The 15,659-nt window shown below is 38.0% G+C and overlaps 2 protein-coding genes across 3 annotated transcripts in view; one reads left to right on the forward strand and one right to left on the reverse strand.

The window, feature by feature from the left end:
* Positions 1 to 3,072, forward strand: part of LOC119577970 (flavin-containing monooxygenase FMO GS-OX-like 2) — an 8,388-nt gene extending 5,316 nt beyond the window's left edge. For both annotated transcript variants that reach the window (XM_037925670.1, XM_037925669.1), the window contains exons 3-8: positions 1 to 15; positions 290 to 423; positions 859 to 1,036; positions 1,245 to 1,395; positions 1,535 to 1,698; positions 1,842 to 3,072. The exon at positions 1 to 15 is cut by the window's left edge and continues 124 nt beyond it. In XM_037925670.1, the coding sequence (XP_037781598.1) occupies positions 1 to 15; positions 290 to 423; positions 859 to 1,036; positions 1,245 to 1,395; positions 1,535 to 1,698; positions 1,842 to 2,297 (1,098 nt within the window). In that variant the 3' untranslated portion in view covers positions 2,298 to 3,072. The remainder of the gene's footprint in view (positions 16 to 289; positions 424 to 858; positions 1,037 to 1,244; positions 1,396 to 1,534; positions 1,699 to 1,841) is intronic.
* A 3,354-nt stretch (positions 3,073 to 6,426) lies between these two features.
* Positions 6,427 to 14,967, reverse strand: LOC119577967 (nudC domain-containing protein 1-like). Its single transcript, XM_037925666.1, has 10 exons — positions 14,720 to 14,967; positions 13,604 to 13,752; positions 13,161 to 13,352; positions 12,288 to 12,504; positions 11,454 to 11,666; positions 9,717 to 9,875; positions 8,719 to 8,876; positions 8,323 to 8,484; positions 7,738 to 7,897; positions 6,427 to 7,482 (listed from the first exon to the last, which is right to left on the reverse strand). The coding sequence occupies exons 1-10, from the start codon at positions 14,838 to 14,840 to the stop codon at positions 7,247 to 7,249; spliced, it is 1,767 nt and encodes a 588-aa protein (XP_037781594.1). The 5' UTR covers positions 14,841 to 14,967; the 3' UTR covers positions 6,427 to 7,246.
* Positions 14,968 to 15,659: the final 692 nt, after the last annotated feature.

The following is a 15,659-nucleotide window of genomic DNA, read 5'->3' on the forward strand; positions in this document are numbered from 1 at the left end:
CATCCATACATTAAAGTAAGAATATTTTCAGTAACTTAGTTTTTAATATATTTTAATGTACAAACTTTTTTATTTACTCATTTTATTTATTTTAAAAAGGATCTGTTTTACATTCTTACTGAAACCAAACCAGTATATGAAAAAATGGGCTGCATATCCTAATAACTATTTCCAGAAAGATTGCTTGTTTTTGTAACATCAACACTGAATATCTGTCTAATGTATTTGTTTATATAATATTTTATTCCCACAAGAAATAACCTTTTAATCATAATTATTCATTTTATAGCTGGGCCACCATGTAGAGAATGTGTCTGTATTGGAGAGTGACGAAGGGCCTCCATGCTGGGCTGTTACAGTGAAAGATCTGTCTACTGATGTAGTCAGTACTGTCACCTGTGATGCCTTGCTTGTTTGTAATGGGTATTTATTCCAGAATATTTTTCATATTTTCTTTTAATTTCAAAGTAGAGAAGATGGAAATTTATTGACAGTGTATTACAGTTACTTGATTTTCTGGAATTCATACATACTGTACTTTTTTTTCTTTTTTTTAAGTTAGCTAGCTAGCTAGCTAGCAGATATATATATTTTTACTCAGTATTGTAAACCACTTTATATCATGGAAAGAAAAATATTTTATCACATGGCTTACCAAAATGCTATTTTAACCAACTATGTGACAGTGTTAAGCATGATGATGTCTGAATAATGAACTTTTTATTTCTTCCAATTTTTAGACATGCCTTTACATATTATTTACTGCCTGTATCCATTTATCTCAATTCTTAATTATGTCACTGAGTGAAATGATTCTCTAAAATAGCAGCAACACTAGGTAATGTGAACTTTCAACAGGCACTTCTCCACACCTCAAAAGCCACTTATTGAAGGGATTGAGGATTTCAAGGGTCGACAAATTCACAGTCATGACTATCGTGAACCATCACCATACACAGATTCCAGAGTTATAATCCTTGGTGCTGGGGCCTCTGGGCTGGATATTTTAATGGAAGTATCTGCTGTTGCCAAGGAGGTGAGAACCAAAAATTTGTTGAAGAATTAGACTTTTAAAACCAACAGCTGAATTTTGTTTTCCAGTCTAAAAAAAATACATCACTGTAGTCTATAACAGAGAAACATTACATGTAATTTTCTTTGGTTTCATTATTACTATTATTATCATTATTATTATTATTATTATTATTATTATTATTATTATTACTTCAGTTGTTTGATTCTAGGTACTTCTTTCTCACAACCTGCCTGTTCCCTTCCCTTCTGAGTTGCCTCCAAATGTCAAACAAGGTTCAGGCATAATGAAAGCGTCGGAAAATGGTTTTTATCTTAAAGACGGAAGTTTCCAAGAAGCAGATTGCATAATATACTGCACTGGTAATGTGTTGACTATAATTCTATGCATTAATTTTATGCTTGAAAATAGAATTGTGTTGCAGAATACAGTAGATAATCGTATAACATAATCCAAAATTCATACTTGTAAGCCTATAACCATGAATATTTCCCATTTCAGGCTATAAATATACCTTCCCATTTCTTGAAGATAAATGTGGCATCACAGTTGAGAATAACCATGTAAAGCCACTGTACAAACAAATCATCAATGCTTCCTTTCCTACCATGGGGTTTATAGGAATCCCATCACGTATCATTGTGTTCCCACTCATAAACTACCAGGTAGGAATATATTTTAAGGAAGTAAGGAATATGTTGTTTGGATATATTTATTTTTTACTTGATTATGTAAGACTGGAAATAATAATGGGAAAGTCTTTACCAGATACTATCTGTATACAACATATACATATTTCCTGCCACAGGTACAGTACTTCCTTGCAACCTTAACAGGGAAAACTTGTTTACCAAGGACAGCTGAAATGAAATCAGAGATTGAAGCCTATGCTGGAGAGAGGAAGAAGCAAGGATGGAAAGAAAACCAGTACCACATCCTGCAAAATGACCAATTCCAATACATGGAAGACCTGGCAACTCTGGCTGGCATAAAATTGCCTTCTCCACACCTGAAAAAGATCTGGGATGTGGTCATTCCTCGTCTGCTTTTCTCCTTTCCAATCTTCAAGACCTATGAGTATTCCCTTGGAGAAGATGGGGCATTAGTTGAGAAATGGGAGGGCAAGGGAGTCAGCACATCATGGGACCTTACAATACTGACGGCTAAACAGGTATCCCGGCTCCTGTGGTACAATTTTCCAAAGATTGCATATATTTTGGGCTCTTCAATTCTTAAGAAATTAAAGGGTTTTGTTGGATTGTGATGTTCCATGCATATTTTCAGAGTTTATGTAGGGTATGTTCTTCTGTAATTACTGATGTAATGCAAAGTGTATTTTTAATAATTACTTGTTATGGCAAGATTAAAAAATTTGCAAGCATTTTATGTGTGCTGAATCAGTAGAAGAGCATTTAATTATTGCCATAATGAAATTGGAAAATGATATTTTTTTATGAAACTATCTGACCCTTCTTTTAACACTACTTTCTTTATAGATAATTTTAGTTGAAAGAAGGCTGACAATGACAGATTAATATGTATCTTCAATATTTGCTTTTGTTTGACATGTAATAAATGTTAATATACTAAATACATGGAAGGATATTAGGATAAGTGGGCAGATCAAGGGGATGAAATGGAAAAGGACAGGAGAAAAGACCATGCAAAATTAGTTGAAGCAAAGGCTGAGGACCAAGGTAAGGGTGACACTCTACCTCAGGCCTCAGTGCCCATCTCCTAAGCCCCCTCATGGCAACAACCAAGGGATTGAGGGGGGGGGGGCTTAGTAACAGTAGAGGAGGCTGTAGATGAATGGTAGCTGATCAATTCTAGCTTTATCAAGTTCAGTAAAAGAATCAGTCTCTTTGGGCATCTTTTGCAGATGTTTTTAATTAACTCCTTGGATCTGTGTACCTTGCTGCCTGCATGGTCCGGGCATTAGGCTTATTTGAGTGGCAATTCTCGGGTATGTGGCTTGTAGAGCTATCCCACACGAACACTCATGTGTGGTGTCAAAGGTGTCAATTATCAAAAATGGCCACTGTAGCCCATTGCTGTGCTTGTACTACACGAAACTGCTCCAATTGCATATGTACAAGAAGTGGAAGATATTGCACATCGTGCACAGCTGGGCAACAATGCCAAAACAGATCCCAACCAGCCAGAGTGCGAACAGAAGCAGAGACAGATAGCATAGTAGGATCTCAAATGAATAATACAGGGCACGAATCTCAACAACCGGTAATCACTCAGGTGGAAGGAGACTCTTCTCCGACCCGATACTGGCGAAATATGTCAATTGAAGATGCAACAATGCTAACGGAAAACATATGCAAGAAAATAGTCACTTTCTCCCCAAGCAATCTATTCGACATTCCAAAATGCAACGCAACGAAAGACTTAATTAAGGAAGACGAATTCTTAATTAAAGAGTACACAAACGGCAGCTTCCTCCAACCGATTGCTCTAAAAACAATCGCTATTCTACCTCATCTCATATGCCAAAGAACACATACAAAATCCAAGACCGCAGATGATGTAAAGGCTATGAAAAGGAGGATGGAGCGATGGAAAGTAGGAGATGTTACTGGACTCCTGAAAGAGGCAAAAAACCTACAGGAAAGACACAGAAAAACAATTGCAACAAGAAAAGAGATGGACAAATCAAGGAAATTTGCCAGTCTAATGAAACAAGGCAAAGTGACAAAGGCAGTAAGGGTCCTAACATCAAATGAAACAACAAGGACATTACCCTTAAATGAAAACACCCGTCGCTTGCTCAATGAAAAGCACCCGCCTGCAAAGGAAGCGGCGGCGGGAACGATGTTACGTGGAGAGTATAATCCCCCACCTCCGGAGATCTTTGAGCGAATTACCGGCGAAAAGATAAGAACACATGCATTGCATACACATGGTGCAGCTGGACCTTCTGGACTCGACGCAAAGGCATGGAAAACCATCCTGAGCAGCAGCAAGTTTGGGTCAGCTGCAAATGACCTTTGCAAAGCCATTGCATCTCTTGCTAGAAAACTTGCAACAGAAAACTGCAACAACCTGGATGCCCTCACAGCTTGTCGTTTAATTGCCCTCGACAAGAAGCCCGGATGCCGCCCCATTGGCATTGGAGAAGTCTTGCGACGAATCATCGGCAAGGCAATCATGAACGTTGTCGGAGACGACGTTAGACAAGCCGTGGGAAATTTACAGGTGTGTGCAGGTCAACAGGCAGGGTGTGAGGCAGCAATCCACGCCATGAGAAACATCTATGAAGAGCCGGATTGTCAGGCCGTACTCATGGTGGATGCTACAAATGCCTTCAACAACATCAACCGGAAGGCAACAATCCACAATATAGAGGTCAAATGCCCAAGCCTCGCACAATACATTAAGAACACCTACAACAACCCAGCAGAGCTCCCCATAGTCAACAATAGAACAAATACTTATGAGATGATAGCTTCAGCCGAGGGCACAACACAAGGTGACCCAGTTGCCATGGCGATGTACGCCATCGGTCTCCTCAGGCTACAAACAATAATTGACCACACAACAACAGATATAAAGCAAGTTGCCTATGCCGACGACCTGACCGGAGCAGGGAAAATTGAGAACATAAGGAAGTGGTGGAATCTCATTGAGACACATGGCCCTCCACAAGGATATTTTCCGAACGCCGCCAAATCGGTTTTAATTGTAAAACCGGAATATCTCGGACAAGCCAGAGAAGCCTTCCGAGAAACAAACGTGATTATAAAGGCCGGCGGTGAAAAACACCTTGGGGCAGTTCTTGGCACAACAGCAGCCAGGGAAGAATACATAACAAGGCAAGTGGATGAATGGAGAAGGGAAGTGATAGAGCTGGCAGAAATCGCAAACAAGGAACTGCACTCGGCATATACCGCCTTCACCTTCGGTATCAAACACAAGTGGAACTTCTTAATGCGAACTATACCTAACATCGAGCCTTTACTTTCACCACTTGAGGAAGCAATTGTAAAGCACCTGATCCCAGCACTATCAGGTGGAAGAAATCCCACTGCCAACGAGAGAGCCATACTCGAACTTCCGCCAAGGCTTGGGGGACTCGGCATAACAAACCCGTGTAAAATAGCGGACATGGAATTCCAAAACTCTGTCAAGCTCTCAGCCAGCCTAACTCAGGCCATAATAACGCAAGAAACATATACACAGCCTGATACAATACAACAAAAAACAATCAAAATGGAAATTACAAAAAATAGAGAAACAAAGCAGAGGGCACAACTTCAAGAACTAACCTCTATAATTACTGAGGATATGAAAAGAAGAATGAGTATGGCACGCGAAACCGGCGCCTCTAACTGGTTGACCAGTCTCCCCATCAAAGTCAAAGGGTTTAGTTTTAAACAAACAGGAGTTTGTGGACGCACTTGCCCTGAGATATGGTTGGACAATAGAGGACCTTCACCAGCACTGCACATGCGGTTCGGCTTTCGACCCCAACCATGCCATGACGTGCAAGACGGGAGGCTTTGTTTGCATGCGCCACGACGAGGTGAGGGACGTGACTGCACAAATGCTTGGCGAGGTGTGCCGCGACGTGAGGATCGAACCTCCCCTCATCCCCACAGAAGGGCGCAACTTCTCACTCCAATCCGCCAACACTGCAGACGATGCCAGATTAGACATCAGTGCCAACAGTTTCTGGGTACGAGGGCAACGGGCCTTCTTCGACATATGAATCTTCAACCCTATGGCCACGAGCAACCGATCCCAGGAACTCCTCTCTGCTCACACTAAGCATGAGAACAACAAAATGAGGGAGTATGGCGAACGCGTCCGAGAAGTCGAGCAAGGTACTTTCACACCTCTTGTATTCACGACTTCTGGGGGAATGTCACCGAGAGCGACGATATTCTACTCATCCCTTGCACAACAACTTGCAGAGAAAAGGCAGCAACAGAAGAGCGCCGTCGTTGCATGGATGAGGTGTCGATTGGCCTTCTCACTACTACGGTCTTCACTGCTCTGTCTACTAGGAACAAGGAACAAACCGGCAATGTACACTAGTCTCAAGGATTTAGATATAGAGGAAACTGTTGTAAATAGTAGAATAGAGAGAAATATGTAATTATAAACAAAAGTAATAAAGGTTAAAATACATCTACCTAAAATAAGTTGCATGTCGACCACAGCCATTGGCGAGGATGGGGCCAGTGGACTGTTCTGTGAAATATTATTGCATATATATTTCACAACACAGAGACTCGTTTGAAACGAATAGGAGGTCGAGAGAGAGAAAAAAAAAAAAAAATGTATATTTGTCATTTGATATGCTGTACCAAGATTGTCATACATTGTTTTCCTTGCACTGACTCCATATCATCTCTCTAGGTAGTCAATAACAAAAACAGTAAGTAACCTTTTTTATTTTTTGTCATTATTTTTTCAAAACATTCAATTTTCCGTAATACACCTTGCATCACAGCAGGCAAGAATTGGATCCTGAGCTGGAAATAGTGTCCTCCTTGAAGCAAGTAATGACAAATTCCACACTAGTTTATCAATGGAAATACAAGAACTCCTTCCTTAATGCCCCCTGAGTCTAGTCACCCTCCTAGAGCACTGTGGTGAGTCATGCCCATCACTTCAGCCTTTAGCCCAAATACTTATGAGGGCCTGCTTCTGTCATCCGTACCCTCAGCCCAATTTTTTTCATTCAAGTGAACTGGCCCTTTGGCCCTTTTTTATGACAGCATATGTATCTGGCCCTCAGCCTAAGTTTTTCATGATATGGCAGTTACATCATCCGGATCCAAGGGGCTACCTGGCAATGCATCACTGAAAAAGGATGATTGAAGAACATTTGATATGTTTGGGACTGTGACAGTGTATGATATTGAAAATTATACAAGACCAGGGAAATATTAAGTAATTCCACACAATATCAAAGCACACATTTATTTGTCAGTGCTCTTGTGAATAAATTTACAAGAAACCTGCATTACTACTGATTCTTGAAATTAATATCATCCTTTGATGAATTACTCTCATTTGGAATGATTTCCAGAACAATTTTAGCATACATCACACCATGTCTTTTTCCTTGCACAAACATTTTATTCTCTTTGTAAACAAGATTTCATATACATACTTAAAATACATATTACATCAAAACATTCTTTCTCATTCTGACAAACCAGACAGACTTTTTAATATTACAAATCATGGCAACTAACTGCGTAGGGCATAAGCATACAGAGTCTTCTCTGTTAGCACGAAGAGAACATCAGTATCACAGTGAAGCCCTAGTATCTCATCATGAGTCTTCATTGAGATCACCAGCTGCCTTGCTACAGTGTTCATCCTCTTCCCAGATTTGCGATTCCGTAGTTCACCACTATATGCTTCCGATTGGAAGAACACGTAAATGTGGCTCTTCACATCTGCAATGGCTACATAGGAGTTGTCTGTGGAGGAGAATGTATTGAAATTAGTGTGTAAATTAATACTTGTCATATCCATTCAATAAATATTTAATAGTTTTTGTAAATCCAGAAACTTTGTAACAGTAGCTAATTTTCATAATAATAACAATAATTATTATTACATAGTATTCTACTTTATTATCAAGTCAACATTAATATAAATTAACCCTACTCATCATGAAAGACAATAATCCATGATGAGCAAAATCAGTGTATCAGTTTCACAATGACACTTACTAGCAGAAGCACAGGTAAATTTAGCCATTGTTTTTGAGGCTTTCACATAGCCAAAAGCATTGAAAGTTGCAACATGGGTATAACTGTCCTTCTCTGGTAACCATAGAATGCCATCAACATCACTTCGAATGCAGAAGGCAGGGATAGCTGAGCCTTGAACCTGTGGTATTGGAAGAACATTTCAATGAATATTTATGCTACCTCTGTTTCTTTGTTATTCTCTGCATTTTCTGTGCATATTCATGTGTTTCATCTTTGCTTTTATATATATATATATATATATATATATATATATATATATAATATATATATATATATATATATATATATATATATATATGTAAAAAGAATTCTTAATCATTAATAAATCTAAAATCAATATTGTTCTTAAAAATAAAGATCTCACAAATGCTTATTTGAAAAGATAAGAAGGAAAGAAAGAATGAAAAAGGAATACATTGTAAATTAAAATGCTTGTTTAAAAGAAAAAAAAAGTAAAATACACCTAATCAAACCTAAAACTTATGTGAGGATGATGCAATGGTATCTCTGGGACCCTAATAAGGTTATGCCAGTCAACCTCACCTGAGAATTGAAGAGGTGTTGTGTTGCTCCCAGTTGGCCGAGAGAATCTGTTTTATGTGTGCTCCCGTCTAAGTGGAGCAGGAGCAAGTCTTCCTGGGCTTCATCGCAAGCCTCCAACTGCCCTGGGTTGTAAGCTGGCTTGTCAAGATCTGGGTTGTCATCCTAGAAGGAACAGGAGAAAAAGAAGTAATGACTGTGACAGTAATTGGTGTAAGTTGTACATGATGTGATGTGGTGATGTGCATTTTGGAGGCGAGGAAATTCTTAACTATATTGAAATAATGATGATGATAACAATAAAGATAGTAATAAAGACAGCAACACATGCAGGTATGCATACAAAAGGTATTATCATTAATAATACAAATGTGTTTAAAACCACCTATAAACTCTCACCAATTTATCAGATGTAAGGTGCGCAAGTCTTTGATTGACCTCTTCAATTAACTGCGGATCGAACACTTCCTCTCCACTCACATCATCACCTTCCAGGAGCTGCTTCCATCTAACCCCTTCTGAGGCCTTGGGTAATGTTAACTCTAGTGTAGTCTCCCCTATAAAGCAAAAAAAGAGGGGAAAAAATTGGAATGCTAATAACATAAGAAACTATACTGCATTATAATAACTGGAATATTAACATATTCCCTGTCTTGGTTCATTGTTTTGTCACATATTTGTAGACTGAAGGCCAAACCATAAATAACTAATAAGATCAAATTTATAACAAAACACAGGTGGATCTAGGCCTATACATTTGGCAATGCTGAGCAATTAATCCTTGGTGACTAAGCCCTTGTAAAGCCAGCTATGTAGTAATGAAACTAAGAAAGAAAATGACAGTGGACAGTACACATAACCTGCACTAATGGATTAAAACCATATCAGTTACAATGATAAGAACATCATCATGTATTAATCTGTAGCAGCACGACCCCACAACCTGGAGTTCAGCATAGTTACCCAGGTTGGGTCACACAGGTCCACAGCCATGTCCGCGCTCATTGGACAGCGGGCTCCCCTCGTTCCCTGCGCGCTTACACAGCGCTAGTGTATTTAAGCCGCAGAGCCGAAAAACGAGATCAGCATTCCCGATCCTCCAGCAGAACCCAACAACAGTAGCAGCACCACAAGGACTGCCCAGTCCTTAACCGACTGGGGAGCCTGCCGGCTCCCCCGTTGATCTCCGACTTCACTTCAGCACCCAGCCATACTTGTGGGCACTCACACCCACAACCAATTCTCCCCAAAGAGATAAAGACACCAGTAACCACAAATAGAAGATGGGCAAACATCCATCTTCTATAAATCGCTAGTAATCTGGAGAGGTACACATAAATATATCTAATCATATTACAATTACTGAAATTTAAATACTACCATGACAATTAACTTACTTATTGTCCATGTGACCATGTCTGCTGAAACTAGGTCAGTGAGGTGTCCTTCAAGAACTGTCGAATCCTTGATCTTGACACAGAGCTCCTTTGGTTGGACTTTCACCTTTAGGTCTTCCCTTGTGATTTGTCCAACATTCAAGTATACAATAAGGTCCTCTGTAGAAAAATTAGAGGAATAATCATACTGAATTAGAAAGAAACAGATAATTATGTAACCCTTTCCAGTCTTTCAAGAAAGACAGGTAAAGAAAGGTTCTTCCATGAACAGTATGAAAGAAGTGCAACTATTATAATAAAAAAAAAAGTGAAAAAAGAAGAAGAAAAAAGATCTTATCAAAATTAAATTCTCTGATCTTGGGTTGGCAAGAATGCAAGCTATGTCCATTGTGTCTTTATGCTTATTGAGTGTCTTTGACATAGATGGTTTCACGGGTGCTATATCACTAAGGAGGCAATTACTAGTCCTACCTAGCAAACTTATTTACCCTTTTCCTTTATTTTCAGAAAGATTATTTTTAATTTTTTATTGCTATTATTATTGTTAATAACATTATAATAATGATAACACCAGCAACAATAATAACACATATTAATTGCATGAAAACCCTTTCCCAAAAAACTTGTGCAAAAGGGTAAATCAATTAAGGACACATAGGCTTTTTAATTGGCTCCTTGGTAGCTGAGCATTGTGGAGGCATCTATGTGCAAAGAAATTTCATAAATGAAAACAACAGTAGATAGCGTGATTATCTGACACCAATGGGTCAAATATGAAGTCTAACTTATACAAAAAAATGAGCACAAGGACTGCATGCATACACAGTGTTTTCATTTACACTTTGATACATTAAGCCTTGAATATTAAGTCAATTATCTCATCCTATAAAGATGTTGGCCACTTTTTATTTTACCAAAATCTAGTCTTTGGTATCATCTGATAATCCTCATCACTAAATTACTTTAATCTGACCAGTGATTCCAGAAATCACCCAACCCTTGAACCAAATGTGAATCCCTTGATGATACTATGGCAGGTGACAGACTGATGCTACTATTGTGTCTGGTGTGGAAGCAACCTATATGTTCTCCATTCTGTTTTTTTTTGTTTTTTGTTTTTTTGATAAAATTTGTCTTGTAGACAATGACAGAGATGAAATGTAAGATCCTGAAGTGCAGGAAAGCAAGTCCTTAGTAAAATCCTATCAAAATATGGATAACCCATAAGTGATGGGAAGCCAATGATACCTATGGTTCCTGCCCGGCGGACAGATGAGGGAAAAAAGCAAAGGGGTGTATGGAGGAATAAGGAAAAGAAAGGCAGTAAAGAGATAGCATGAATGGATATGAGAAAGAGAAAACTAAACACTGAAATGAAGAAAGAAAAGAAAAAAAAAGAGAGAGAGAGAATATAATGATCAAATGAGTGAATGAATAAATGAATGAGACAGAAAGACAGACAGAGAGACAAAGTGACAGAAGGAAAAAAAGAATGAGGATCAATGCTATGGTGAGCTGCTTAAGAGAGAAGCTACCAAATAAGCCTAATGAGATGCAGTGCATGCAGGATTTTCATGTTTCCCTCGTTTTTAAATTATGTGTGGAAGCTGTCAAAAGTTTGACCATTCTTTTATCAAAGTCATCATATGATACCAGAGTAAGTTTTGCTAGTTAGAATGAAAACCATTTCTCAGATCTGGCCACCAACTTTAAAAGAGTTACAATTAACAACCTTACCATCATTCTGCATGTACGTATATTTTGGCAACTTCTTTTCCTCCACTTTCTCCTTCGGCTTGGGTAATGTGATGGGACTTATTGAATCTTCCACAAAAGAGTAGTTGCTGTGGCACAAAATTATAAGGCCTGATGCTGTGGTGTCAAAGGAGCAGTATTCTATGGTACCTCTTCCTGCTAGCCTTCTCACTCGTCCTGGTTCCCAAGTTGCACCTAAGAAGAAAGGTGAAAATCTGATCCATTTGAAAACACTTTTCTCAAGTAGTCTACTAACCATGGCCAAACTATTTCATAACTGCAGGTAATAATTATTTTGTTTTAATTATAATTTACAGATGGTGACAATGTAAAAGTTGTTGTGGATGAAATTGGTTTAAATGTCACCATGTAAAGTAAAGTAGACATATAATTTAACTGTAAAATGAAAAAAGTCATATGAACAACATAAATAATTTTAGATTAACCTTTAAGGTGACCAGCAACTATGGAAATACAATGCTCTTCAGCTCAACACAAAATCATGTAGTACTGAAAGTGATTTCCAAATGTAATATCTGGCCAGTATTATAGGATATACAGAACCTGCTTCAAAAAGGAAAACTGCATCTAGCATGCATCTTACATGAAGTCCTATAGAAGAAATAGATATAAAGGAAAAAAGAGAAAGAAAAAAAAATAGAATGACCACTGGGTGAATATAAACATACATTGTACTGTAAACCAAATTGGATTTTAAAATCCACCTAGACAAGTGATTTGTAATTCTTATTAAGAAAAAATTCTTTGCATACCATCAACTTTCTTCCTTTCCATACAATACTCCTTTTTCCTCACCATTATATGTGATGACAAGCCAACTGAGGAGATGAACAGCAACATCCTTTGCATTCTTCAGTCCTTCATCCACAATGACATACTGCTCATTACTGGTCAGTTCCTGCTGTGTTGTCACCGACACTATGAGGCAGTGGAGGTGGCGTTGGTAGTCATCTCCATCTGCTATGTACGACTGCATGATAACCCCTCGTTCCGTGTTTGTTTGAAGGCATTCCTGAGAGATGGTGTCAATTAAACTCTTGTGAGTAAAGCATATATAAAAATGTGATGATGATCTATAATATAATCAAATTTGATAATATGACAATGATTAACAAAAGGAAAACCAAAATCTAAATTACAGTATATTATATGTGGATGTATGGGCCACTTTTTAAAATATTTGATTAAGATTTGCAAAGGTTATGTTTTTAGACTTTATTTCATGCATATATTATCATATAAGCTAGCATATCTATATATCATGAGAAGGTAGGTAATTTCTTTAAGACTAAATGCACCATGAAATGTTCTTAACACTCTAAGAATGATACATGTCCCATGTTGTAGCCAGGAAGATAGATCAAAATGATTGTTTGCCTGCTTTTTTCCCCATATGTTTATTACATTTTTTTAAAGTTTTGTTTTTTTCCAGACTTGTGGGCACTTTTTATGACACTATCATACAAGCATGGGGGTGAAGATGATAAGAGTCATTTCATTTTTCCATTTGCTGAGTTCTGTTTTTTTCCTATCGTTTAGGGCTTGAGCGCAAATAACTAAACATAAGACTTACATAACACATGTTCCTCTATCATATAAAAAGCAAGGTTGGAAATAAATACTGGTGCTCATAAGAGACACAAATACTGAAGAAAAGAAAGAAATTACCAGCCAGCTCTGTGTAGTGGCTCTATCGCCTGTTTCTAATATGTGCAAACTTCCTCTTCCATTTGTAACAACAGCCAGATCTTCAGAGGGGAAGTGAAGACTTGCAAAGTACCTGTCACCTTCAGACTCCTCTTCACTTAACTCAGACATATCAGCCTGCCATACCACTTCACTACCGCTGAGTTTCGAATCCTGGAGACAGATAAAAGTTTCATCAATCTATCACTAATGAAAAACACTTTGTAATATATAAAAAAGGGATGAGTGAACAATTTCACACAAATAAATAAAATACCCAAGAAAAGATGCATACTTTATATACAATACTTTACATCTAAACACAAATGAGGATCTCTTTTGTGTTCATTCATTCAGCTTTGGACAGCTATTACAACAAAACTCAAAATTCAGAAATAATTAAGAATAGAAGATAACAGAAATACCTTTGAGTACTGATGCTTGATAAGATGACCTCTGCTGGTGAAGTAATAAATATGGTTTACATGAAAGGGATCCTTAAAGAGATGGTTGTGCAAGGCTTCTATTCGTGTGCGGAGATAGCAGCTGGTGTTGCTCTTCTTGGGCTCCAAAGCTGAGGAACAAAATGTATTTAAAATCAGTTCATCTTTGTCCATAAAATCTTTTTAACATGGAAAATAATTCACAACTATCACAAAAGCCATACTGTCATATATAATGGGATGATGCTGAACTGACAACCAGAGAGGGAAATATCTTTTTATTCTAAAATAACACTAAGAATGATACATGTCTACTTAAGGCAGGAATCAAGTTCATACTATGCATTTTGTGTGTCACCTCCCAAAATTATTACCCAGAGATCCCCCAATCCTTTTGGATGGAAACTGGTGAAGGTGCTCTTAAAAAAACTAATGTTTTGTGTTGGAAAAGAACAGTGTGTTCACTCTAACTATTAAAATACATAAGAAAACATTCATCTAGCTTGTGAAAGCCATGGCTGTCATAGATTAAAAGTCTACTTATAATAACAGTCCTGATATTTGATAATCCAAAGGTCAGGACTAATAAAGTTATCACACATACATTTTCATGGTACAAGTGTTGGCTCTGCCTTGGACAGTCAACTGCATGATGCCCTGAACATTTATCATTATGAAAATGTTCTTGGAGATGCCTGGCCAGTTAACATATTAGGATTTTTTATTGGGATTAATTTTTAATCAATTCATTACAACAGGAGGCTCTATAGAGGTTAATGTTACCAGGGGCAACACACAGAGAGAGAGGGAAATGGACACTGGCATCTTATAGAGCACACTCACACAGCCAGTTCTCAAAGTTGTGTTTTCTTTAAGTAGGCATGAATTGGTAGTAAAGGAGGGGTACAGGGGGGGTGCCCCCTATCTAGGAAATAAATAGATGGTGAGAAAGGTTAGGTTTGGATTTTGAGTTCACATGATATCCTGGTTTGGGCCTTTGTATCTGGAGGGCGCATCGCTCTCGGTAACAAATACAAAGATACGTGTATTAAAATTAGATTAAAAGACAGAGAAATAAATAAATGTAAAGAAACTTACCTTCATTTACATTTTGTGAGTATACAGTAACATCTCCATCTAGTGACAGCTTATATCCATCAAAATTTGGGGGTTTTTTTAACAGTTCACGTTTGGGTTTTAATGAGATGGATTTGGCCATGGCAATGGCACAATAGTAAACCCACTCTCAATGTATGGATATTGTTTAGTTAATGGTTTCTTTAGTGTACTGCCGGCACACGTTCTAGCCACGTCAAGCCCTGTCTCGGGTCAGGATGTAAACAATGGCGTTCGTGTAAGACCTTCAGTAGCTATGGTTACTTTGCGTTCGCGTTCCCATTTGTTCCGTTCATTTTACTCTTTTTAAACAAGTCGAAGATGGTGCAATTATATGATGATGCTACCAAAAATCATATACGTACGGACATACATACACACATACATACATACATACATACATACATACATACATACATACATACATACATACACATACATACATACATACATACATACATACATACATACATACATACATACATACATACATACATACACATACATACATACATACATACATACATACACATACATACATACATACACACATAGGCGGCGGAAGGGGGGGGAGGGGGGGCGAGCGCCCCCCTCCCCCCCATTTGGGTAAGTCAGGTCCTGCATCATATAGAAATACTTGCTCTCCAGTGAGAAGTTGTAAGCTGAATCTTTTGTAATCTGCTTTCTGAGATGGCTTCTGCATCTGATGGCGGTTGAGTTCCAATTGTATATACGTCTTCATTATCATTTATATAGGCGCGTCCCTTCCGACATCCGTTCGTACTAGTTATCACTAGTTATCACTCTCGAAGGGCTGTCGGAAGGGACGTGAAGATATAAACTCAGTGATAAAAGAGTGTAGAAACGGGTACTTTAACTGCAACTCAGACGGAAAAAATAACTGAAATTCTTGACGACTTGG

Source organism: Penaeus monodon, chromosome 10, assembly GCF_015228065.2.
Source record: "Penaeus monodon isolate SGIC_2016 chromosome 10, NSTDA_Pmon_1, whole genome shotgun sequence".
Classification (NCBI taxonomy): Eukaryota; Metazoa; Arthropoda; class Malacostraca; order Decapoda; family Penaeidae; genus Penaeus; species Penaeus monodon.

What these genes read in the sequence shown, in the direction of transcription:
- LOC119577967 (XM_037925666.1), bottom strand. Translation starts at nt 14,840, where the DNA reads ATGGCCAAATCCATCTCATTAAAACCCAAACGTGAACTGTTAAAAAAA. An exon ending in CTCACAAAATGTAAATGAAG is followed by an intron (nt 13,753 to 14,719) that starts GTAAGTTTCTTT and finishes TTTGTTCCTCAG; the next exon opens with CTTTGGAGCCCAAGAAGAGC. An exon ending in TCAAGCATCAGTACTCAAAG is followed by an intron (nt 13,353 to 13,603) that starts GTATTTCTGTTA and finishes ATCTGTCTCCAG; the next exon opens with GATTCGAAACTCAGCGGTAG.